The sequence below is a fragment of the Littorina saxatilis genome, linkage group LG2, assembly GCF_037325665.1.
Source record: "Littorina saxatilis isolate snail1 linkage group LG2, US_GU_Lsax_2.0, whole genome shotgun sequence".
In the NCBI taxonomy this organism is placed as follows: Eukaryota; Metazoa; Mollusca; class Gastropoda; order Littorinimorpha; family Littorinidae; genus Littorina; species Littorina saxatilis.
The window spans coordinates 17,042,028-17,069,527 of record NC_090246.1 but is presented as its reverse complement, the minus strand read 5'-3'; the positions used below and the strand labels follow the sequence as shown (position 1 = coordinate 17,069,527).

Below are 27,500 nucleotides of genomic sequence, written 5' to 3'. Positions count from 1 at the left end.
TGTGTGTGTGTGTGTGTGTGTGCGCGTACGTGCGTGTGTGCGTGCGTGTTCGTTCGTGTGGGTTCGTTCGTGCGTGCGTGTGTGTGTGTGTGTGTGTGTGTGTGTGTGTGTACCGATCGGTATGATTGAACTTTCCATAGCAACCACCTGTCTATAACGACCACTTTCAGTCGATCCCTTCTCTTGTCGTAGTGGACAGGTTCCACGGTATTTCAAAACGAACAAGGCCAGCTACAAAATCCTTAGCCCTGCTTCTCGTCTGCCTCGCTGACTTATTTCGGTTTTTAATGCTTCATCATTATTCGGATAGCTGTTCCCCTTCACTGCACGTGTAGGTTTGTTTGTTGTGTGGTTGCCTCGGCGACAAGTTCAGGACTGCTTGTTGGAGAATTATTTATGGAGGAGAGGCGTTTTGCGAGTGACAAAAGAGTGGTGGTGTTCGGGGAGTAAGACGCCAGGCGGGCGGTGGGTCACTGGGCGGTCATTTTACGCATATTAAATATTTAATGGAGAAATAATGACCTTGATGCCCCTTGATTTAGCAGAATAATGAGTGCTACGTAGCAGTGTGTTTTTGCTTTTGTTTGTTTCTTTCTTTATATTTTGTAGACACAGGTACTGACTATTTGTAAAGGGCAACGATTTGGTAGTTTGGGGAGAGAACATATCGCCGAGAGACGAGTGGTTCACTTTAGGAATCATTGGTACAGACTTGTTTCAACGAAGCATTGACGGAAACCCTCTAACCTCTCATGAGATTTATTATTTTATTTTCTACAGCATCCGATACTCTCTAACCTCTCGTAACAATGGTTTACAACATCCGATACCCTCAAATCTATGATAAGATGTTTTTATAACATCCGATACCCTATAACCTCTCAAGATTTATTTTTACAACATCCAATACATGTACTATCTAACCTCTCATACGATTTGTTACCTGTTTTTATTGTTAACACATGCTTGCGGGTGAGTTTTGTGAATGGTGTACATTCTGCAACCATTTGTTATTGCTGGCTTGCTCTGACATGGCTGGCTCACTTGACATTCATACTTGACTTGCTATAATACACATCAACAACAACAAAAAAGAAGGAAAAAAAAAGACTTTTACCCCTTAACTTCTGGGGTTCATTGATAGATTGTCTAACTATTAAATGGAGGTCATGGTATTTTTTTTAATGACAAAGTTTCTGGTGCCAAAGGTTGTAAATGATCGCACGATTTGTGCAAGTTTGCTGTTATTGTGATTATATCTAGGAGTTCTGCGCAGTGCCTAAAATGACTTGTTACCAGTCGAAATTCAGCGACGTAAACATACACATGGCTAGCTTCGTCCCGGATTCCCGAAGACAGGTTGTTGTAAATTCTACCGTTCTGGTCGCTACAACAGTATGCAGGTTGCCAAGGTGTTTATTTATTTATTAAGGAGATTTCTATAGCGCATAACTATAAGCACTATGCGCTTTCCAATTTCACTAGGTATAAGCACACGCAGACATACTCTGATTAAATAGAACTTAGCCTAGCAAGACATACTAAGAACACTAAACATTTGAGTTCATACAAAAATAGAGAATTAAATTAAATACTGGACAAACGATTAAAATAAGATTAAGGCCTACACCAACTGCAATGGGCTATTTCAAATACAAAAGTTTAGTTAACTATAAAAGGCAGTGCATGGCTTTGTAGGTCAACCGTATCTCTTTCGCCTTCAAACCGCGCTCTGTTCCTTCTTACGCATTCTGTCGTCATTTGAGTTGACACAGGCGTTGACGCCAAAGTCAGTTCCTCGTAATGCCAAACAAAAGCCGTTACTATGGGAGACAATCATGGGGTTGGGGTGTGTGGTGAGGTGGGGGAGTAAGGTGGGGTGGACTTTTACCTAAACTGTAAATATTGCGGGCCCCTTCGCCTGACGTGGTGGTGTCGAGGGCCTTGAAATACGATCGAGTTTCCTTTTGTTAGGTGGTTTTGTCCAGGCGTGCAGCCTACTGTCTTGATGGAAACTGGAGCGAACTTGGTTCCTGCATTCCGCGCGTTGTCGGTCTGGTGTGGTCTGTCCCTCCTGTTGAATGGGTCTCCCTCTCATTAACGGAACCCTCGTGTGGCTTTGTTGTTCGTGAAGTGAAATGTGGCGGTTGGGTGGATGCCGTGGGGTAAAATCCCACCTGCAGTGAAGTCTTTTTTATTGGCTTATAGTCCTTCGCCAGTGTAATGAAAGTATATTGTTAGACTCCACTCAGGACAGAACTGTCTTTTATGTTGAAATTGCGAAAGCTATAATGGAAGAAACGACGAACAGCGGTAGTGGGAACATAGGAAAGTGAATGGTGTCGAACTTGCCACCTGCTGCGACTGTCAATGTTTCACTCTCTCCTGATATCGACGATTCAGTCATGCGTAGCGAGATGGTGCCAAGTACTAATTGCAGTCAGCCTTGAAGAAAAGAAAAAGAGAGAAACGTTTCTAGCCAATGACGGTAAAATTCAAGCCTGCAGAAATGTCTCTTCATTGCGGTTGTCTTTGGTGACACGTAAATAAACACAATATTGTATCTGCTTCTTCTCAAGGAAAAAGGGATAGTAGAGTAGTTTAAAAGGAAACGTGAATGTTTTCTTGCCCTTCACAAACCAGCGACGGTCGCGCTTAGATTTGGTTTTACAGCGAATTAAACATCTTTGGCAGTTAGGTACGCGGCAGTGATTTTATGGTTGCTTCGTGTTTGGACATAATGAATAGTTTACGGTCGTACTTTTTACAGTGGTGTTTGGTACGGGGCGCGTGTACAAACTTTTCAGAACGGTGTTTACCCAACAATACCATCTTGTGTGTGGGGTGTGGGGCTTTTAGTGCAGTCTATAAACAGTGTTGATTTAACCTTCGTACCTGTTCGTTAAAGGTTGTATTTTATGAGTTGACTCGTGGACTTTGCGACGTACGCTTCGTCGGTGTTAGCAGCAACCCTTCATGATTGGAGCTGAAGTTTGTGGATCTACAACGGTCTCTGGTCCTTGAAACTATTGTGCATGGTTCGTTTTGTGTGTTTTTGAGAAGACAAAAAAAGAAAGTGTATCTATGCGCCTCGTTGGGTTGACGAGTGTTATTGCCGTTTTTCACGACAGATCGATATCTTTCACGGCCGTCAGCTGTGTGGCTGACCAGTGACGTTTTGTGTGGCAACGTGTTGGTCACTGGTTTGTGCTTGCTCATGCTGGTCACTCGCAAAGTTGCTGTACGTCTTTGACCATCTTCCACCGTTTGGACGGAACAAGTCTGCATAACTTCTCCTAAAGCAACAAGGGATACTGTATGGCTTTTTATTCCCCCCTCTGCTTCTTTACCTCTGTAAACTTGTAGGGGTAGTTATTTTTCGATAATGACCCAGCAACCAAACAAATAACGACCCAGCAACAGCCTGAATCCTCGATAGTGCAATGGGTTGAGAAGCTGTTCTGTTTCGGTACTACTTTTTGCGACTGAAAAGTTCCGAACGCTCTAATGTACGAAGTATACATCTCTGGAGCAAACAATACAAACATACCGCATTTAAATTAACAACTACAGGCCTGAACACATGAATCTCCATATAAAATCCATGAGTTCGGTTGTTTTCTGAATCTAGATCAGACGTTCATCACAAGCAATTTCCCAAGGCAAGTAACTCATACTTTGTCTAGCGACAAGAGTAGTTCCCCTTCTTTTCACTCAGTTTCTTCGACAACAGACTGCAATCCGACGGTCAGTTTTCAACAATATTTCATTTAATAAACAGATCACACGCAACCAAATGCACACATCTCATCAATTTAAACAACATAAAGCGGTTTCATACACTATTTTCCCCAGAAAACTTAACTTCATACAGTTTTTAACGTTGGAACACGGGTGCAAAAGTTCGTCTGCTAGTCCCATTTGACGAAAGAACATTATCCTAACCGATACCAAAACATATACAGAACACACAATATCTGCCTTTGCCGCCACAGCAGAATAACAGCATATCTGTGTACTTGATTTTAGTCCAAAATAGGAAAACTGACAAGAAGTGTTAACAGAATGGAATGATTTGCACGGAACTATACAACCGCGCATTAATCGATCGCCTGCGCAGGTTGACTGGTTGAGCGAATAGGATTCGATCAAACTTTCGCAAAAAACCTCCTCTTTTCTTTGAATAACTGAAGAAAGGAGGAATAAAGAGGTTACACACCTCGTCTCAGTGATTATCAAAAATAATGGTCTCAGTTCGCGGTCATGAAAAAGCTCGCTAAAGCTCGCATTTTTCATGATCCGCTAACTTCGACCATTATTTTTGATAATCACTGAGACTCGGCATGTAACCTCTACATATTGCTTGCAGGGAAGCGGACACTACGAGAACTGTTACTGGCTACACAAGAAGTGTGATTAGACTAGGTGTAAAGCTAGAGTTATTATTGAATGTTCACACACAGTCGTGGCTTTCTTAAGGTTTCCTAAGTAGCGGAACGTAGCGACTTCGAAGCAAAACACGTCAACCGCGTATGTTCTATCAGAGATGGATTCGAGAACAGGCAATGCAGAACAAGAAAATACAAGTAAAACAAGTCGCGTAAGGCGAAATTACTACATTTAGTCAAGCTGTGGAACTCACAGAATGAAACTGAACGCACTGCATTTTTTCACAATGACAGTAGTCCGCCGCTTGTGCATAACGGATTGAAACTGACGAGCCTGTTCAGCGCGGTAGTGGTTTCGCTGTGCTGCATAGCACGCTTTTCTGTACCTCTCTTCGTTTTAACTTTCTGAGCGTGTTTTTAATCCAAACATATCATATCTATATATTTTTGGAATCAGGAACCGACAAGGAATAAGATGAAATTGTTTTTAAATCGATTTCGGAAATTTAATTTTGATCATAATTTTTATATTTTTAATTTTCAGAGCTTGTTTTTAATCCAAATATAACATATTTATATGTTTCTGGAATCAGGAAATGATGTAGAATAAGATGAACGTAAATTTGGATCGTTTTATATAAAAACAAAATTTATTACAATTTTCAGATTTTTAATGACCAAAGTCATCAATTAATTTTTAAGCCACCAAGCTGAAATGCAATACCGAAGTCCGGCCTTCGTCGAAGATTGCTTTACAAAAATTTCAATCAATTTGATTGAAAAATGAGGGTGTGATAGTTCCGCCTCAACTTTTACAAAAAGCCGGATATGACGTCATCAAAAGTATTTATCGAAAAAAAGAAAAAAAATGTCCGGGGATATCATTCCCAGGAACTCTCATTACAAATTTCATAAAGATCGGTTCAGTAGTTTGATCTGAATCGCTCTACACACACACACGCACACACACATACACAAACACACACACACACACACACCACGACCCTCGTCTCGATTCCCCCTCTATGTTAAAACATTTAGTCAAAACTTGACTAAATGTAATGAAAAGTGTATGGAACTGAAAGGAAACAAGTTGTGACAACAAACCAAGATTCATTGATTGGTCTTTCATCCTCCCACGCACGCATCACCGCTTCTGTTGTTATCTCCCGTCATCATCCTCCTTCTTCTGCTGTGCGGCAACGTCAACCGCTGTCGCTGCTGCATCGCGTCGTACCGTTGCCGTACCGCTGCTGCTGTGTGTGACAGTAGTAGTGCGGGATGGTAGGAGGATGCAGCTGTAGGCGTTTTGCTGCATTACTGCTGCTTCAGTCATCAAGAGGACCGTATGTACAGCGCTGTGTCTATCGTTGTCTTCCGTCACCCTTGGGATAGCCAGCAATGTATTCTTGAGACCAGACCTCTGCGTGTCTGTGTGTATGTGTGTCTATTGTGGGTCGTTGACCAGATAGGAGGAGACCGTTGTCTATCGTGGGTCGTTGACCAGATAGGAGGAGACCGTTGTCTATCGTGGGTCGTTGACCAGATACGAGGAGACCGTTCAGTGGGTTTAGTTGTGCGAGGGTACACTGCGCCGCTCGTGTGCAATACTGTTCTTCAACAAGTGCCTTGTGTTCAGTAAGCTCTGGTGTACGAGTGTAACACTTTGCAAACGATATATTTTCTATTGATGAACAGGCTTCTGCCTTTTATTCAATAAGTTGTTTAGGTGATGGAAGTAAAACAAAGAGATCGGAGTACTTTCTTATAGAAGTAAAACAAAGAGATCGGAGTACTTTCTTATAGAAGTAAAACAAAGAGATTGTTGTACTTTCTTAAAGTTCTCAAAGCGGCGGAAAACGGTTGCTTTTTTGGATCTCCGCTGTAGTCAACAGTTGTCGTGTTTTGCTTTGAAGCGACGGAGCATCATTGTGTTAACGTGAAAGAGCGATTCTTGTGTTGTTACAGTATTGCAGCACATTGCAGGACTGATAGTGCAGGACTGATGCTTTAATTTGTGACGAAACAGATAGCTGACGCTTGTTCCTTGAACGTGTTTTTTTTTAATGTACTGACACAAGGCATTTTTGAAGCGTCATTCACTCGGAAATGCTGGAGTTTGGATGAACAAGGCACTCCTTTTCCCGATAAGTGCTGAAATTCCGTCGGGGAGTGTATGCGTAGTGCTTTTGGCATTATTACCTGGACAGGTGTCCGCAGACGGTATATCAAATCAAATAAAATTTTACGAGGGTTGGGGCATAAGCAATACAGACGAGCTTTTTTTCAACCAGCCCTCGCCCAGAGAGGGACTATATATATTGAAGACGTGCCCGTCATCGTCAGCCCAGCCCCGCCCTCAAGAGAAGAGCCGAGTTTTGAGGTCAGCATGATGCACGAGCTGATGATTTACGTAGTAGAGGAGTAGAATTGTGCGGACAGTGTCCAGTCGTCACCACGCCAGGCCATGGGGAAGAGCAGGGGCCCCGCAGGAGCAGCAGCAACAACACCATCGCCATCACCACCACCTCCGCCGCAACGACCAGAGCACCAGCGGGAGCACCAGTGATGATGACCGTGGGCGCGGGGTTCCAGACCTCCCCCACCATGGGCTCTGCGGCTCTCTGCGAGCAGTGGCTGGGGCTCCACCAGCTGCCCTACCCCAGCCCCTCCAACACCGCCACCCTGCTCCCCCTCCCGTCCCTCCCCAGAGGACGATGGGGAGGGGGTGGCAAGCTCCAGGGGTCCACCTCTTCCTTACACCTGTTCTCCCACCCGGGCGGGATCTCGTCTTCCAGTTCTTCAGGGCACATCAGTTTCAGGGCTTCCACGTTCAGTGCCGCCATCGTTCCTTCTTTGACTCTGCATCGTGAGGAGGAGGAGGAGGAGGAGGGCGCGGGGGGTGCTTTGGTCATCAGAGGGTAAGACTTTCTCAAAGGGTTTTGATCTCGTTTTGACCGTCAGAGTTCTCGGTTTTCGTGGATTGCAATCTAAGTAGGATGGCATGTGGAAGATAATTTGGTCGTCAGAAAATAAGAGTTCTTAACAAGATTTTCAGATGCGACTTTCCCTATATTTACCTGGGTAAAATTTGTAGTCAATAGAATGCCGTTATTTTGAAATATTATTTCTTACTTGACAAAAAGAGGTTGCGTGCGCACCACTAGAGAACCAAAATGTCGAGGACAAAAATGCCAAGGCACAAAAGGTCGAGGTTGTTGGTCTAAATTTAAAAACGTTTTTACCCACGACCTTTCCGCAGTGTTTCTTGACCTGTGGAACGTGTTTGTCAACGTCATCCGCAAGAACGAAATTCGAGATCTGACCGCGATGTTGTGTAAACTAGCACTGGGGCAAGCAAGACTGTTACGACGATCCCCAGGTAACTGATGTGTGTTTGCTCCCCGAAGGGTCGATGGAACTCCGACCAAAACATGTCAAAATTAGACCCGTCCCTCTTGGTTTTGTCTTGTGAAGGCGAAAGCAGAAGCGGTATCGACTTTATATACGCCTGCTGCATGCTGCATTTAAACAAAAAATCTGTGACATCAGAATACGGATGGTGCCACCTTTTACCGAATGGTGTTCTGTGAAATGAATGGTCTGATATGTACTGGGACTATTGTAATTTAGAACGAAAGGGAGTGTATGATGATGGCAGATTTAATTTGAAGTAGCAGCAAAAATGAGGGGGGGGGGGGTAGGGTTAGCTTCTGGTTTTAACTGCAGTTACGTCTGCTAAGAATTATTGTTTTTGAAGTTTTTGGCCACCATCGCTACCACTTCAAAGATTCCATCCTCCCCTCGCTCCATACATGCAAGGACATTTTCCAAGAACCAAAGTTTCTCTCTCTCTCTCTTTCTCTCTCTCTCTCTCTCTCTCTCTCTCTCTCTCTCTCTCTCTCTCTCTCTCTCTCTCTCTCTCTCTCTCTCTCTCTCACAGAGATAAATGGAAGCCGCCTTTCAACAGGGAAGTTCAGCAAAGTGGAGTGCTGTCTGCTCAGCTGTCGTGTTTCCAGGGCTGTGTTTGTGTTACCATGGTTACCCGAACATCACATGCTGTGGCGATGGATCCAACCAGCATGTGTCGAGCAGCATTTTTAGTGGGGCGTTTTGTGCGAGCAAATTAAACGAGGCTATTATTTTTTCTCTCACTTTTTTTCTCTCTTTTTTTCGTACCGTTTTTTTTTCACCGTTGGACCCTTCGATAGTTTCTCTTTCCTCTTGAGCAAAGAAAGCCATTTTTTCCGTCTGTACTTTTTTTTTTGAGTGTCTCTCCCACACTGCGTGTGATTTTCACTAAATGAGGTTGAGTGTTAATGACACTTCCCGAAAACGGATACTTATGCAGATTGCATGACTGATATCTTTAGTCTGAAATCGCATCGAATGGCAGTGCTCCTTCCGACTAAAGCACGCGTATTGTACGACACAGACATATCTTTTTCTCTCTCTCTGCGAGAGGGACGAGGGTCGTGGTGTATGTGTGTGTGTATGTATGTATACATGTATGTATGTGTGTGTGTGTGTGTGTGTGTGTGTGTGTGTCTGTGTGTGTGTGTGTGTGTGTGTGTGTGTGTGTAGCTAGAGCGATTCAGAGAAAACTACTGGACCGATCTTCATGACATTTCACATGAGAGTTCCTGGGTTCCCCGGACGTTGTTTTCATTTTTCGATAAATGTCTTTGATGACGTCATATCTGGCTTTTTGTGAAAGTTGAGGCTGCACTGTCACGCCCTCATTTAACATTTTTCTATCAAATGGATTGAAATTTTGGCCAAGCAATCTTCGACGAAGTCCGGACTATGGGATTGGATTTCAGCTTTGCAGCGTAAAAAGTAGTTAATTAGTTTGCTCATTAAAGTTGTCATTAAAATCGAATTTTCACAAACAGATTCAAAAAGGATTGCATCGTATTCTGCAATTTCCCCTGATTTGAAAAACATATACATATGTCATGTTTACTATAAAAATGTGCTCAGAATTACAGAACATAGGTTCAGTAAGTACCACGGACGCGTGCTTCGCTGCGGCGAGCGTGACCCGTCTCGGTCTTCGGTATAGTTAGCCGAGACTATCTGAATGTAGTCTCGGCGATGATTGGTTTGTGGTGTTGATCTTGACTAAATGTTTTTATATCGCTTCACGCGACTTGGTTTTTTTTTTTACGAGGAGGCAGTGGCTTGATGCCTGGGCACAAAGTGTACTTGCCTGTACTTGCCTGTCGCAGATACCACTAGAAAACTTGCCGAATGCGTAGTCGCTGTCGGGAATAATGCGTATCGTATGTTTTTACGCGAAAAAACTTTTGTTTGTCGCACAGTCTGTCAGCCGTTTAGCAAAAATTGCGACAAATAAGTGCTCATCTGTGTGCCTCCCAAGTTCGAGACAAAGCCAGGTGCGTGCGGTCAGAATTGCGCAAGACTTCTGAGGCTGTTGTAAAAACGTCTTTGTGAATACTGTTCAAAACAATTCAAATCTCTACCCGTGCAAAAAGAGTTTATAGTTAGCTCTGAGGCCAGTACAGGAAAGAGATGGTCAGTATCTCCTTGACAACATGTTCTGGAGAGCTGGGCATCAAGTTAGTTAGTGGTCGTCTTCCTGTGCTAATTGAATGTCTGATCGCTCACGCCGAATCCGGCACCAAGTCTTTTCCTGTGTTGTTCACAACTTGGTCTGCTTCTTGTGTAATTTGTTGCTTTGTTGCTCGCTTAACTTTTTTTCAGTCGGTCTTCCAACGGTCCACGCGTGCCTACTGGCGAAGCAGGAAACGGCCAAACCCTTTTCCCACAATTGGCAGAAAACTTCATGCAGAAATGGCGGAAATAAATTGTTATATTAAGCTGTGATAAACTTGACCGACTTTTTTGTCTTTTCTTTTCTTTTCTTTGTTATAATCAGTCGGTCTTGCAGCAGAATTGAGAAATAATGTCTGCAAAGTTAAAATAAAAATAAAAATTGTTGTAAATAAAAATCAAACAAATCTAGCTGATACTTGGTGATAAAAGACAGGTTCCCTTGGGGGAACTTAATATTTCCAGCTGCTAACATAACATCCCGTTCAATACGCACTTTTTCCGCCGGGTTTCTGTTGGGACAGACCTACTTCCTGTGAAGACAAACTAGCTTGAGGCTGCTGTCGCCATAATTATCCTGAGTGTTTTGTGGTCGACTATCGTCAATCAATTATAGTCTTTTAATTTCCGCACGGGCTTGGGGCTGCATAATTATCTTGAGTTTTGAATTCTACTGTCGTCATATCATTTAGTATTTTAAAAGTCCACACTGGCTTTGGGCTGCTGCCGGCATAATTATCCTGAGTTTTGGCATCGACTGTCGTCATATCAATTAGTCTTTTAAAAGTCAACACGGGCTTTGGGCTGCTGTCGGCATAATTATCCTGAGTTTGATGGTCGACTATCATATCATTTAGTCTTTTAAAAGTCAACACTGGCTTTGGGCTGCTGCCAGCATAATTATCCTGAGTTTTGAATTCTACTGTCGTCATATCATTTAGTCTTTTAAAAGTCAACACGGGCTTTGGGCTGCTGTCGGCATAATTATCCTGAGTTTTGAATTCTACTGTCGTCAAATCATTTAGTCTTTTAAAAGTCAACACGGGCTCACGGCTGCATAATTATCTTGAGTTTGAAGGTCGACTATCATATCATTTAGTCTTTTAAAAGTCCACATTGGGTTGGAACTGCTGCCGGCATAATTATCCTGAGTTTGTGGGTCGACTGTCGTCATATTGCTTGGTTTTCTGAAAGTCCACACTGGCTTTGGGCTGCTGCCGGCAAAATCATCCTGAGTTTTGTGGTCGACTGTCCTCATGTCATTTAGTCTTTTGAAAGTCCACATTGGGTTGGAACTGCTGCTGGCATAATTATCCTGAGTTTTGGCATCGACTGTCGTCATATCAATTAGTCTTTTAAAAGTCCACACTGGCTTTGGGCTGTTGCCGGCAAAATCATCCTGAGTTTTGTGGTCGACTGTCCTCATGTCATTTAGTCTTTTGAAAGTCCACATTGGGTTGGAACTGCTGCTGGCATAATTATCCTGAGTTTTGGCATCGACTGTCGTCATATCAATTAGTCTTTTAAAAGTCCACACTGGCTTTGGGCTGTTGCTGGCATAATTATCCTGAGTTTGATCTTCGACTATCATATCATTTAGTCTTTTAAAAGTCCACACTGTCTTTGGGCTGCTGAGTTTGGTGGTCGACTGTCGTCATATCATTTAGTCTTTTAAAAGTCCACATTGGGTTGGAACTGCTGCTGGCATAATTATCATGAGTTTTGGCATCGACTGACGTCATATCAATTAGTCTTTTAAAGTCCACACTGGCTAGTGGCTGGTCAATGTGGGGGAGGTGTCAGAGTGACCTGGGAGAGTGTTACTGTGACCGAGGGGTGAGAAGCATGGCGTGGTAGATAGGGGTGTAGATCTATCTGGTAGCGTGCTGCGAAACGCCGCTCTCAACAGTGACAGGCGACCAATGTCCAGATGCGTATCAGCCAAACGTCATGCGATGTTGTTGTTGTTATCCCCCACACTCCCATGGCAATCACCACAAATACCGGTCAGTAGAATGATTCTGGAAGGATGGGGGGGGGGGGGAGGTGTAGCGTTTGAAGTAGTTGTAGACATTAGATTTCATGGTCACCCCGTTACGAGGCTGTTAAAAGCGGCGCTTACTAACTGTGACCAGGGCCGTTAAACAGAGCTGGCTGCGGCTTTTGATCAGTTCGGCATTTATCAGCTCGGGTCGGGCTGTAAATTGTGACTCTGTCATTGTCAATGTCCTGCTTTGCCAGCCCGCTGATAAAGCTGCTAGGGACCCCGCCGTCCCCTCGCAACCGCTACTTAGATCTGGCGTACAGTGATCCTGCACCCCTACCCTTGCCCCTTGCTATCCTGGCTTTTTGTTAATGCTGGCCTTTACTCCAAAGCTTACACGTTTGCTTTCTCCTTCATGTTTGAACCTTACGTGATAAAGTCATTTAATTTAGAGGGATCCAGAATTGTGTGTCTTGCTTTTTGGTCCTGAACTGATTCTTCGGTCGGTGCATGTCTCACGAATTTGTGTTCACTGACGGTAGCGTCACGGTTCCAGGTGTTATATTGCTAAAGACCTCTACCACTACTGCCAGTGTACCACCACTACCTGACCATGCCCTTCTCTCCCCCACAGGCTGTTATCTTTCTGTGGGTCACAACAGGATAAGTGGACTCTTTACCCCCCGACCTCTATTGTCCGAGGGGCCGGTGGCGGTACCCATGCAGTGACCAGTTGTTGACTCGCTAACTCGCTCTGCCGTGTTTGCCTGCAGGCGTGGACAGTCCACTTAGACTTTTGCCGCCTTTCTTACAAGCAGGGTGCTATTCTGGGTGGACTTATACCCTCGCTATGTGGGCTAGTCCGGTGGATCGTTTACCCGGTTAGTGTCAGTTCCACCAGAAGCGAGGAGGGACAGTAAGTGAAGATGGCAGAATTCTGTCCGTTATGCTTGGAATTTGATTCGTGAGACCGTGCGACCAGTTGCTCATTCAGCTATGTAAGTTCTGTGTTTTCTGTGATTAGTGTGCCGTGCTGATTCTGTGGCGGGTGATATACTTCTTCCTAAACGGAGTAAACCCCTTCATTCGGATTTTGCACAGTCAGTGATCGAATTGGTTTGAGAGACTTCAGTGGGGTTCAGCTTTCACTATCAGTGGCAGTGATTGAACTATTCTGAAATAGTTCTTTGTGATTTAACAGTCAATATGGAGCAGGATGTATCGTCAGTCCGACTGGTCACATGTGTATTTGTTGTGTGCTTAATGTAGTCGGAAATTTTCGTTCAGTGTGATTTGGATTCAGTAAAACTTTTTAGTGCCGTTTCCCAGGCCAGATAGAGGGTGAGAGACTGTGAGTGTGTGAGGTCATCATGTAGTCAAGACACCCTTCACTGTGATACGTATCCATGGCGTAGATATTTGTGACATCCGTGGTTGTTCGCTCATAGTACGCTGCTTCGTCCGGTTTGTTGTTAAATTGCCTATGTGCAACAGTCATCTGGCGATGATGGAGAAGTTTCGCTGCTCTTAGGTCACAGATTGGAAGTGAGCGGAGAGTGTTACGGCAACAAAAAACGAAGAATCCTTCAGTTGATAGCTAGTAATGTATGATGAGCAAGAAGCCAAGAAACATTTAGGTGCGCCTTTAGTTGATAATATATATACAACGAATGTGAGGTAAAGAAGAAGCGAAGAAACATAACTGCGCCTTAATTAAGTTGATAGCTCACAAGGAATCTGAGGCGAACAAGAAACGAAGAAACATAACTGCGCCTTAAGTTGATAGCACACAACAGGGACCTATATTCTAATATAGGTCTATGCACACAAGGAATGTGAGGCGAAGAAGAAGCAAAGAAACATACAGGTGGACGCGGAGGCTGTGAAGTAGAGTGACATGACAGGGGACACGCCTCAGTCCACTGCGGGCATGGAGTACCACCATCAGCCCCTCCTCCCCCGTCGACGCACCTACACCTTCACCGCTCCCTCCTCCGTCTCCCCCCATCCCCATCACTACCACAACTACCACCAATACACCCAAGTATCAACATCCGTAACCGAACTCGGCCTTCGACGTTCTCTGACACTTCCAGCCACCACCTCGGGTGGGTTTGGAAGTTCTTCTCTCGTGTCCGGTTGTTCCACGCCAGAATGGATGTCCGAGTGGTCACTGGCGGGGTCCTCCGGAGGGCTAGCGGCCATCCTGCCCACCCTTCACACGTCCTTGCGGATGGCTCAGCGAAGGGAGGAGAGAAAGGCGCTCACCTCCCCCATCCTCACCTGCGTTGGGGCCAAGATGCATCACAGGTAGCTTGCGTGGGAAATAGAAAGAGTACAGGGCTGGGAATACTAATAATGAGGATATTTATATGACGCAAATCCTAAACCAGTTCTAGGCGCCTCACAAAAACAAACATAAATGCATTATTCTGTACACAATTATTAAGAATAAGTAAGAATAAGTAAGATTCTTGAAGGTATTTCTCTTCCCGTGTACACGATTTGATGAACACCGCCAAAATAATCTCTCCATGCTTTTGTCAAGGATAAGAGGAATCGTCCACTTGGACACGTATACCAAGACCCGGCTCAGTTGTAAACAGGAACAATGCCCTCTCTTTCCTCGAACGCCCAGCAAAAGTATACGCATCACATACTTCTCATCCGAACCTGCACCTTCATCCTTATACACCCCCCAACTCTGATCACTATTTCGTAAAGCATCGTACAACAAGGAACGTTACTACTCTTAGACCATCAGCAGTTACGGGACATATTGGTTGGGACGAGAAAGAATTTACCCGATGCTCCCCAGCATGTCGTAAGAGGCGACTAACGGATTCTGTTTCTCCTTTTATCCTTGTTAAGTGTTTCTTGTATAGAGTATAGTCAATGTTTGTGAAGATTTTAGTCAAGCAGTATGAAAGAAATGTTAAGTCCTTTGTACTGGAAACTTGCATTCTCCCAGTAAGGTAATATATTGTACTACGTTGCAAGCCACTGGAGCAAATTTTTGATTAGTACTTTTGTGAACAAGAAACTATTGACAAGTGGCTCTATCCCATCTCCCCCCTTCCCTCCGTCGCGATATAACCTTGAATGGTTGAAAACGACGTTAACACCAAATGAAAAAAGAAAGTTACGGGACGTTGGTATCGTTCTCTGCCAGAACCTTCGCTGTCATCCGGGCAATTTCCTCTCTGCTTCCGGTCGCGGTTGCAAGAAAATGGCGACTGTCAAATTATTTCCTGGCGAATTTCGGTTGCTGTTTTCTCTGTCGCAGCTGCCTGTTAATTGCAGGAGAGAGAAGTGAGCGTTTACTCCCAATAATCTTGTGTAGTCGCTGCAGGCTTCTGTTTCTAATTAAATTGTCACTGGAAAATATCGGTGTGTGGTGCGTTCGTCGGGTAGTAATTAAGCCTGGAACTGTAAGGCAATAAAGGGAAATAGCTTCCAGTTTAATGTTCCGTTTTTACATTTAGTCAAGTTTTGACTAAATGTTTTAACATAAAGGGGGAATCGAGACGAGGGTCGTGGTGTATGTGTGTGTGTGTGTGTGTCTGTCTGTCTGTCTGTCTGTCTGTCTGTGCGTGTGTGTGTGTGTGTGTAGAGCGATTCAGACCAAACTACTGAACCGATCTTTATGAAATTTGACATGAGAGTTCCTGGAAATGATATCCCCGGACGTTTTTTTTTCTTTTTTTCGATAAATACTTTTGATGACGTCATATCCGGCTTTTTGTAAAAGTTGAGGCGGCAGTGGCACTGTCACACCCTCATTTTTCAATCAAATTGATTGACATTTTTGTAACGCAATCTTCGACGAAGGCCGGACTTCCATATTGCATTTCAGCTTGGTGGCTTAAAAATTAATTAATGACTTTAATCATTAAAAATCTGAAAATTGTAATAATTATTTTTATATAAAACGATCCAAATTTACGTTCATCTTATTCTACTTCTTCAGTTTATATGTCTAGTGGACATGGATCTGGTGGTTTTTTTTCAAGAAGTGCCAATCCAAAAGTACATGTAGGTTGAAAAAAAAAAAGAAGTTTGAGCGTTGTGTTCATGGATCGTCTAAAACTGCATCCACGAACAACATTAGACAATAAAAGACAATGGTCTACAGATCTTCGAATCTTGCAAGAAAGGAGCCCTAGGACACAGTCACTCATGTCATCCAAAGAACGATTTCGATCCTCCCTTTGCATAAATGTAGCTAGCATGGCTACGAGAGAGAGAGAGAGAGAGAGAGAGAGAGAGAGAGAGAGAGAGAGAGAGAGAGAGAGAGAGAGAGAGAGAGAGAGAGAGAGAGAGAGAGAGAGAGAGAGAGAGAGAGAGAGAGAGAGAGAGAGAGAGAGAGAGAGAGAGAGAGAGAGAGAGAGAGAGAGAATTGAATTAAATTGAACTTTATTTTACAAGGATAAAGATTTAAGGCTAGGCTTTTTCTTACAACCTGTCCTTGAGAGAGAGAGAGAGAGAGAAAGAAAACTGAAGGGAAAAAGAAATCTGGGAGAGGACAGAGACAAAGGTACCTAGACAAGTATCTAAGACATGATTCCACTTTGATCTACTTTAACATGGAGACACATGCCGAAAAATCGTGCATAGAAGAAACAGCTTAGGCTTTGTATAAACCCGGATTCGCCACCAATTGTTTGATCCGCAGATCACAATAATAAGCCCAAGTCTATGGATCAGCATGAGGCCCAAGTGACCAGAAGTGTCCAACCTGCGTCTTTCAGTCTCCACACTCCATGCGACACCGGAGTCTTCAGAGTCTTAGCAACAACAAAGCCCCAGCCAGTGGCCAGCCCCCTTCAGTACCTAGCCATTGCTTTTCTCATTAGCAAGGGATTGACCGTTTGGAGACCAAGTGGTCTTCTTCCCGCTTGCCCCTATTTGTCTTGGGGGGACGCATTGGGACCTGCGCTTCTTAAAGGCTGACATAGTCCTATTTAATTAGTTTAATTACTTCCAGGGCTTTTCCCATCGTTGCGGGGATGTATAAATTAAGCTTCCTGCAAAGTTTTAGGTTTGAAGTCCTTACCAATTACGAGAAATATTTAATTCTTTTTTGCATTGTTTAGCAACAGTTCTCCAGGACTTGGGCTACTTTTAGACCGTCAACACAGACAGTGCAGCTTCGTCAATCCCCGCGTGAAGGAAATCGCTCACCTTCCACGTGCAAAACGTAGTGATGTTGACACGCCAGATTAGCGCGGTAGCGTATTGTGCTAAGCAGGAAAGCGCGCTTTTCTGTATTCTTGTTAACTTCGCAATTTCCGGAAAACATCCACTTTCACTTTGAGACTGTTCTGTTTACATTCGACACTATCAACACCACTTTGCAATACTGAAATAATTTTTTCTGTGTTCGAAAGCTACAGCCAATCGTTATTATATCCCCTTAGGTACAGTTTTATAACATTATTGGCACATGTAAACAATATGAATTAATTAATGAACGCTACGTGTATGGCAGCCTTTAACTCTTTAGAATACCACAACGGATTTATGAGTAATGAATGACTGGAGAAGTAGGAGGGTGGAAAGATATTTGGGGGGGGGGGGGGGGGGGGGGGGTGAGAGGGGTCTAGGGGAGGATGACTAGCGAGTCCTAGTTCCATGTGACCTGTATATTTCATATTTCCTGTATTTATTACAAGGACGTAGCCATCTATGGTTTTTTGTTATGGTTCCATTGAAGGATAAGTTCGAGTCCTTGTCATAAAAATTAACCACAAATTTGGCGAATTAGTTCCATTACATTCGGTTGTCTTAACACCCTTAAGTATAGGAGAAAGTTTAGATTAATCTTAAACGCGAAAATGATTCATCTGTGGAAAAGGACACTGTTCCGATATTCAAAAAATGTGCATGACAGTTAACAATTTCCATTTTCATTAAGTTCGCACCTTTTTTTTGGGACCACATCTTCACTTAAATGTGGGGTTTTTTTTTTCTCGAAAAAAAGCGAGGCGTAATTATATGAGGAAGCACATTTATGAATATGGTGCCAGAACTTTGAAGACCAAAATGACATCCCGCAGTAGGGCACTGCGGTTATGAAATTAAAGGCCCCTCCTGTTTTTGGAACCGCAGGAGCTTTCTAGTTTTCTGTTAGGTAGATTTTTGGTTCCTCTTTCCTGTCATGCTCTCTTTTTCTTCATGAATTCTTTTCTTGTTTCTGCCTTCTTGCTCATTCACCTGTATTTTTTCCAAAAATCTCTTCTCTTGTCGCTTGTCTCGCGATTCATGTATAGTTTAATCTGTTAGTGTTCTGATGTAAGTCCAGCAGTAGATAGGTTAAGCCTATTTTAACATACTGGAAACTGGTAATCTTCCAGTAGGTATTAATTTAGTTTTACTAAAGCCTGCTGGGACACAAGTAATGGGTTAGTGAATTTGTAAACAGGAATCGCTTGACAAGTGGCCCCCTTCATCCCCCCCTTCCTCGTCCTGATATGGCTCTGCGTAGTCGGCTGGACGTTAAGCAACAAATAAACAAACAAACAAACCAAAATGACATGACTTGAGTCGGACGCTGTTACCACAGGCGGACAAAACAACAAGAGATTATAATAAAACCGTATACAGCCAGTCATCTAACAGCTGTCACTCTCCTAGCTGTACGGTACCAATGTCGGTACCGAAAAACTGCAATCCTCTTGTCCTTTCCTGCCTCTTGTCGCCCTTTGTTGGCGTTCATTGATCAAGTGCCTGAGGTACAAAAAGCTGCTTACCGTCCCCGGGCCCTCCAGTTTGCCCCATGGCTGATACACAGTGATAGGCTCTTGGCCCGCTTTACATTCATTCGCTGCCGGCCGTGTGTTGATTTTTGTGTTGTTCTGGTAACCTTGGAAACGGCATGCGGGATGCTTTTGCTGTAAGGGCGTGCTGGAAATGAGGAAAAAAGTTGACGTTATCGTTTCTGTTTGTTTCTGTCAAGTTTCTCTGTGTGGGTTTTTTTCTCTCTCGTGTGTGTGTGTGTGGAGGGGGGGGAGGTGTTTTTGTTCGTTCTTTCTCATTCTTTTCCTTCTTGGTGTGTTTGTCTCTTTTGATTTTTTAAACTAGTTTTAGCTGTTCTCTGAAGGAGGATAGAGCGGGGCACGTTTGTGGGTTTACACTGACGATAGCTGTAAACGCTGTTAATAGATTGAGCATTGCGGTTCGTGACTTTTTGTGTCCTTACAGTGTGTTTTGAGTGGGTCGATGATGGTTGAAACCTGAAAGCCTTGTGGTTTCAACATATATTTCTATTTGAACGCGTTCCGGGCTTTTATTTGTAATACTTTTGTACTTCCATGTTCTTTTGTGTGGATTGTTTGTTTGTTTGTTTGTTTCGGTTTTCTTTTCATCTACAAAGAGACGTACACTTATACAATAATGTAATTACGCGTGCACACACGTCCAGTGGACGTCCAGGTTTGTTGGGAATAACAGACTGCATACAGTCATGACCACTGTTGCTTGGTGTCTAATCTTCTTATAACGGTACATTTATATTTGATGCGATGAGGTTGACAGCAGCGGCTAACTGATTCTAGTAATATCTGGGTTGATTAAATACGATTATATCCTGCGCTGATCAGGGGATTAGTGTGTGTGTGTGTGTGTGTGTGTGTGTGTGTGTGTGTGTGTGTGTGTGTGTGTGTGAGAGAGAGAGAGAGAGAGAGACAAGTCTGAAGTCTGAAGTCTGAAGTCTGAATGTTTTAATGAGTAGGCCTTGGGCCCTTTTCATGGAGATGAGCACATCTCAAGCACCAGCATACAAATGCACATAGTGAACAAAAACAAGAACATCGCCCTGTTTCGTTTACGGATTATGGATTACGAATGGAAAGCGCCTTCATGACAAATGTAGAAAAACGTAGCAATAACGGCTTACTAGTGTTTGAAAACAGCATGGTTAATTTAAACAATGATGGGATTCTAGTGTATTTTCGTGGAATATAATATTCTCTTAACTCAGCATATTTAGGGCATACTAAAACAAAGTGGACTTCATCTTCAACACTGCCACAACAAAATGGACAAGATAAATCAGCGGAGGTTGCATTTAAATTAAAGCGAAATCGATGCACTTTCAGAGGAGATACTCCCAATCTAAGTCTAATCAGAAGATTTCTAGCTTTAATATGTTTCAAATCACTTAAATAGTTGGATAATGTTAGGGTTGATTTGAAGGTTCTGTACAGAGAGAAACGTTCACTTCCTTGTACATTTTCAAGCCAGGTTTGCTTATAGGATGAAATAAGTGTTTCTTTGAATGCTGTCAGGAACGCCCTCTCATCGCCAACACCTTGGTTTTCCCATACTTCATCAAAACCGTACATGTACAGAGTGTAACAGATCGAGGAGGCCCATGTAGAGAGAGAGAGACAGAGAGAGAGAGAGAGAGAGAGAGAGAGAGAGAGAGAGAGAGAGAGAGAGAGAGAGAGAGAGAGAGAGAGAGCGTTCAGAAGTGTTTGTCAAACGGATTTCATAATTATGGGCGTTCAAAAGTCTTCATTTGTATGTTTCCAGCGGCCATCAATCTGATTTTTAGACGCATTGATGTGTACGTTTGTATCAATCTTGCGCAATATCAACTTCGCAAAATCTTTCTCTTTGTTTTTACATGCAGGTAGTATATGGACGTTGAGAAGTCGTTATAATGCATGTGTATCATTTGACATTATTTGTGACCCTCCACCACGGAATGAGTCGCATGTAACCTTTACATGATTTTCATATTTTTACATTTTCCTACAGAGTTGTTTTATGTTCTATCCAGTGGTAAAAACCGTTTTAGAAAAGAGCGAAAACTGTTTGAGTTATAAGCCTGTGACGAAGGTGACCCTCGCACTGTTACCAGGCACCCCCCGGACTTATACTTAAGCCTAGCGCAGAACCGCGCGAGGTGACGTGCGACTCATTCCGCGCGTGGTGGAGGGTCACATTTTTAAATTTCGACTATTTTGATATTGGCTTTGCAAAATCTGTCTCTAAATTCATCAGACGGGCGTGAGGTGAAGGTACAAATTCTTTGTGTGCGTGTTATCTAACTAGTGTCAAATGAACTGCAAGGTCATGTGTCTGTTGTTAACCTGACTGCAAACCCGTCTTCGAAATCGGGCATCATTTGGACGTTGACAAATGTGTTTGTGTGTGTTACCAAGTCAAGCATGTGACTGAAATTGTGACGTATTTGTATGCAAACTGACTGTGAAAGGCCTTTGATTTCCTTGTCCACTCGGGGCGAATACAAATTTATACCCGTTTTGTCCGAGCGCTCTCCAGTCCACCCAGCTGGAAATGGGTACCTCGTCGTAGTTAGAGTTTTGAAAGGCAAAGGCAGCGAGGGAGCTGGAGAGGTGATGGGCATGCACCGCCCCCATCAAGAAGCTGGCACTGGAGAAGTTGAAATCTCCAACATCTTGCTCCCCTACGCTCAAATATGGTTTTGGGAATAACTTTACTTTTACCTTATCTAATGTTGGTCTTGTTACCTGTGTGGAAAAGTTGACATCTCCAACGATCAAATATGGTTATGGAAAATACCTTGACCTTATCTAATGTTGGTCTTATTACCTGTGTGGAAAAGTTGACATCTCCAACGATCAAATATGGTTATGGAAAATACCTTGACCTTATCTAATGTTGGTCTTATTACCTGTGTGGAAAAGTTGACATCTCCAACGATTAAATATGGTTATGAAAAATACCTTGACCTTAATCTAATGTTGGTCTTATTACCTGTGTGGAAAAGTTGAGATCTCCAACGATCAAATATGGTTATGGAAAATACCTTGACCTTATCTAATGTTGGTCTTATTACCTGTGTGGAAAAGTTGAGATCTCCAACGATTAAATATGGTTATGTAAAATACCTTGACCTTATCTAATGTTGGTCTTATTACCTGTGTGGAAAAGTTGACATCTCCAACGATCAAATATGGTTATGGAAAATACCTTGACCTTATCTAATGTTGGTCTTATTACCTGTGTGGAAAAGTTGACATCTCCAACGATCAAATATGGTTATGGAAAATACCTTGACCTTATCTAATGTTGGTCTTATTACCTGTGTGGAAAAGTTGAGATCTCCAACGATTAAATATGGTTATGGAAAATACCTTGACCTTATCTAATGTTGGTCTTATTACCTGTGTGGAAAAGTTGACATCTCCAACATCTCGCTACCCTACGATCAAATATGGTGAAGGCGGTCCTAATTGAACCCGAAGACGACTTCGCGAAGACTTCTCGAAGACTTTTGACCGAAAACTCAGTGCTAAAGCTTCGTGCGGCCAGCTTGGCGAAGCATAGTTCGCAAAGTCGACAGCGTCCAGTTAAGGACACAGGCTTTACCTTGACCTTATCGGATGTTGGTCTTATTACCGGTTTGGAAAAGTTGAGATCTCCAACGTCTCGCTCCCGGATCCCTTTCTAACAATAACAACAATAACAATAACAGCACTTTATTGTCCATTAAAATATTACATAAAAATGGAAATTTTTCTTCGGCACACCCTGCCTGCCTGTAAACGATTATAACAACAATTGGATAGGACGACACACATAAAACATAAACGGGATACAATCAAATATGATATTGCACTATGTAAATTTACCCTCTCATATCACAGGAGTTGGGTTTCACAGCCGAGTAATCAAATATGGTTATGGGAATACCTTAACCTTTACCTAAACTTGACCTTGTCTGATGTTGGTGTTGTTACCCGTGTGTTCCAGACGGGCGGTGGTCAAGACGCCCCAGCAAGGCCATGTACCACTGCCGGAGCCTGCTGACAAGGACTTGCCCCAGGACTACATCGCCTCTGTTCACAATGCCATCGCCAGGTCAGCCAGTCTTGTCTTGGTGCTTTTCAGTGTCAGCTTTTCTCTTTGTGTGTGTGTGTGTTTGTTTGTATTTCGCGGAAAACGAAGAATGAATGCCTAAGGGATGGGGGGGGGGGGGGGGGGGGGGGAGAGAAAACACGACCACACCCGCCCACTTCTTTAAACTGACAATATATTAAAAAAAATTGCGGACGTGGGAACGCAGAAGAGGAAGTAAGTTTCGGGTTTTATTTCATGATTTTTATTTTGTCAAACGTTTTTAACTAATGTAAACACATTATCATTGTTCATCATTTTGTCAACATATGTTTTAACTCTCTCTCTCTCTCTCTCTCTCTCTCTCTCTCTCTCTCTCTCTCTCTCTCTCTCTCTCTCTCTCCCTCGGCCTCCCTCCCTCCCTCCCTCCTTCTCACTCCTCCCTCTCTACCTCTCGCCCGCCTCCCCCCTCTGTGTCTGTCTGTCTGTCTGTCTGCTGCCTGTCTGTCTGTCTGCTGCCTGTCTGTCTGTCTGTCTGTCTGTCTGTTTATTTTCTTTCAATATTTTCTCTTCGTCAACTCAAGCATTAACACCGTGTCCAGTTTGTCTGTTTAATTCTGACTTTCCTTTCACGGAATACACCGTTGATCTCATTCACGAGTACTATAGGGCTTCGGTTTTTATCAATAAAATGCAGTGATTGAAAAAAAAATTGCACGGCATTAGTGCCAACACATGTCAAAAGGAAAAGAAAACACGAGAAGGGCTGTAATACTAGTTTTCAATATTAGTCTTTTCTTTGCACACTACCCTTGTCATCGTTTTCAATCACGGCGAGAAATTCATAACTAGCTGAAAAGGAGTGGTAGAACAGCAAGTGCATACAAACGACATACGAGCCTTTGGGAAACTCGCCACAATGAGGGTAATTATGATGTTGACAGCCGATCTCGAAGAGTTGACACTGCCGAATGCATGCACGGGGTAGCTGTCTTTGCTTTTTAAAGGGGTCAAGCACTAGAAATGGGGTGCACAGCCCTCTCCGGCAATTAACTGCTTGCCTGTGTAAACATTTGAAGAAAAGTGATTTGACGTAACCGCGTTGAGCTCTTTTAAGATGTTAAGGTGGGGTTAGTTTCATTAATTTTAATTGCCTTGTGCACAGTGTACCCGTGTGTGTGTGTGTGTGTGGGGGGGGGGGGTGCGCGCAAGTGAGTGTTTGTCTGTTTATCTGCCACTCTGTGGACGCTTTGTGTTGCATTTTCTTAATGAAAATTAAACATTGTGTATAGGGGCGGGGATGTAGCTCAGTCGGTAGCGCGCTGGATTTGTATCCAGTTGGCCGCTGTGAGCGTGAGTTCGTCCCCACGTTCGGCGAGAGATTTATTTCTCAGAGTCAACTTTGTGTGCAGACTCTCCTCGGTGTCCGAACACCCCCGTGTGTACACGCAAGCACAAGACCAAGTGCGCACGAAAAAGATCCTGTAATCCATGTCAGAGTTCGGTGGGTTATAGAAACACGAAAATACCCAGCATGCTACCTCCGAAAACGGCGTATGGCTGCCTAAATGGCGGGGTAAAAAAAACCGGTCATACACGTAAAATTCCACTCGTGCAAAAAACACGAGTGTACGTGGGAGTTTCAGCCCACGAACGCAGAAGAAGAAGAAGAAACATTGTGTACAGAAAAGTGTTGGTGCTCAGTCGCAGCCATATCGAAGATCCTACCTAACCTTGACAAGAAGCACGAGGGTCCAGGCTGGGTAGGGTGGGGGCGTAAGGGGTCGTAACTCACAAGACTAATCTTGGATCCAAGAAGACAAGCAAATTAGACAAGAGATAAGATGAAAGGAGGAAAAGGCCGCGCCGAACATTGGCCGTGTTGACACTGCGATCAGCTCGGATCTCTTGTGTCCCCCTCTGCCATTTATTATTTCTTTCCTTCTGATCTTTCGCTCAGGTCGACCACCAACCACTTTCCCTATCCCATTAAGACAGGTAGATAATCGAACCTGCTTTCTTTTGAGGTGGGCGAAGTGATGGGGTGGTGGTGGTGGAGAAAAGAGTTTTTGCATGTGAAATGAGAAGGGGTGTGTGTGTGTGTGTGGGGGGGGGGGGGGGAATAGTTGAGAGATGAGATAAGAATTCACCATTTGAAGCAAACCTGCTGCAGATCAAGCTTTAGATGTCTGTGAGGGAAAAAAGTTTTGTAGTCGTGCTCAAGTTACGGCCACGCAAGTGTAACAGACTATAAATTAGTGCGTGCCAATGGTACCAAGAACATTACACAGATTAGTAGCCAGGACTTGAGAGAAAATTGTTGGCAGGCAAGCCCGACCTATTAATAGATCTAATACTTTCCATTGTTTTCAAGAATACATGGGCCTTGGTTGTGATTGTACATAGTTAATGACACGCACCTTTGAAAATTAGTACAGGCAATGCAAGGGCACATTGCAGTAAAGTGTGTCACGAAGGTGTCCACGTGGTTTTGGTTTTTGCAAGTTATTTGTACGGCCTCGCGTTTTGTTCTGGCTTTCGCGTTTTAGCGTAAAGTTCATGTTACGGTCCTTCTTTTTACATTTAGTCAAGTTTTGACTAAATGTTTTAACGTAGAGGGGGAATCGAGACGAGGGTCGTGGTGTGTGTGTGTGTGTGTGTGTGTGTGTGTGTGTGTGTGTGTGTGTGTGTGTGTGTGTGTGTGTGTGTGTGTGTGTGTGTGTGTGTGAATAGAATAGAATAGAATAGAATAGAATAATGTTTATTGTCATGAACCAGTAAAGTTATTGACACAACAAACAACAAATAATGCTTTATACAATGCTAAAACAATCCGTAACAAATTTGCCAAGACTAACTTGAACTTCGTCTTCTAAAAATAAGTTACTTGGATTTTTGTTAGCATATTTCATATTGATATGTGAAGCATCTTCTTTAAATTCATCCCTTAATTTAACATATTTATTGCATTTATCTAGAAAATGTATTTCATCTTCTATGACATTGCATTCAATACAAAGACGATTTTCTTTAGGGATATTCTGATGTCTTCCACTTTCAATTTTTAGACAATGTGTGCTAGTCCTTAATCTGCTTAACATCTTTCTGTGTTTATTATTCTTAATTTGTATTAAGTATGACTGCATTTCGTAAGATTTACTGATCATAGAATAAAACTTAAGTCTGGAATATGTATCTGATTTTTCTTTTGTCCAGTATCTTATATATATATATATATATATATATATATATATATATATATATGTGTGTGTGTGTGTGTGTGTGTGTGTGTGTGTGTGTGTGTGTGTGTGTGTGTGTGTGTGTGTGTGTGTGTGTGTGTGTGTGTGTCTGTCTGTCTGTCTGTGTGTGTGTGTAGAGCGATTCGGAGTAAACAGGGTTCGTACAGAGTCCTTGAACCCTGGAAAACTCCTTGAAAATTGGAAAACCTTTTCCAGGCCTTGAAAAGTGCTTGAAAATAGAGTTTTGTTAAATAGTCATTGAAAAGTACTTGATTTTTCCAAATTGTTGCCTATACATTTCGTCAGCAGCTTGTCTTAGTTTAAAAAAAAAATGCAACCCCCTTTTTTTTCGTCAAATACAGTACACACATTTTGGGAGAATAAAAGACCGAGTGAAAACGAAAGCAGACGAACTAACTATTACTAGTCACCCGTAGTTTGTGGAAAATCATGTCCTTGAAAAGCATTTATTTGGTCCTGGAAATGTCCTTGAAAACTCATTGAATTGTATCAGCTCTGCCCTGCAGGAACCCTGAGTAAACTACTGGACCGATCTTTCTGAAATTTGACATGAGAGTTCCTGGGTATGATATCCCCGGACCTGTTTTTCATTTTTTGGATAAATGTCTTTGATGACGTAATATCCGGCTTTTTGTAAAAGTTAAGGCGGCTCTGTCACACCCTCATTTTTCAATCAAATTGATTGAAATTTTTGTAAAGCAATCTTCGACGAAGGCCGGACTTCGGTATTGCATTTCAGCTTGGTGGCTTAAAAATTAATGAATGACTTTGGTCATTAACAATCTGAAAATTGTAATACATTTTCTTTATATAAAACGATCCTCATTTACGTTCTTCTTATTCTTAATCATTTTCTGATTCCAAAAACATATAAACATGTTATATTCGGATTAACAAAAATCTCTTAAAATTAAAAATATGAAAATTATGATCAAAATTAAATTTCCGAAATCGATTTAAAAACAATTTCATCTTATTCCTTGTCGGTTCCTGATTCCAAAAACATATAGATATGATATGTTTGGATTGAAAACACGCTCAGAAAGTTAATACGAAGAGAGGTACAGAAAAGCGTGCTATGCAGCACAGCGAAACCACTACCGCGCTAAACAGGCTCGTCAGTTTCACTCCGTTTTGCACAAGCGGCAGACTACGGTCATTGTGAAAACATGCAGTGCGTTCAGTTTCATTCTGTGAATTCCACAGCTTGACTAAATGTAGTTTAATTTACGATGTTCTGAAAAATGGTTTAAATTGAAAACGTTGCAATGCCTAAAAGATCAATATATACAATCGTGGTTTTCAGAATTAAATGAAAAAGAAACTTGTTTGAATGATAGATTGTTTAAAGATACATTTGAAAATTATTTGAACATTTTACCCAATAACCTAGCACTCTCTTTTTTTACGTTTTAGAACATTAAATCATAAATTACCAATACAGAAAGGCCGAATGTTTAA

General features: G+C 42.7%; 1 protein-coding gene across 6 annotated transcripts in view; it reads left to right on the top strand.

The window, feature by feature from the left end:
* LOC138958377 (protein FAM149B1-like) overlaps positions 1-27,500 on the top strand; it is a 99,397-nt gene that overhangs the window by 31,899 nt on the left and 39,998 nt on the right. For all 6 annotated transcript variants that reach the window (XM_070329506.1, XM_070329503.1, XM_070329502.1 and 3 more), the window contains one exon: positions 22,696-22,803. In XM_070329506.1, coding sequence (XP_070185607.1) covers positions 22,696-22,803 — 108 coding nt within the window. The remainder of the gene's footprint in view (positions 1-22,695; positions 22,804-27,500) is intronic.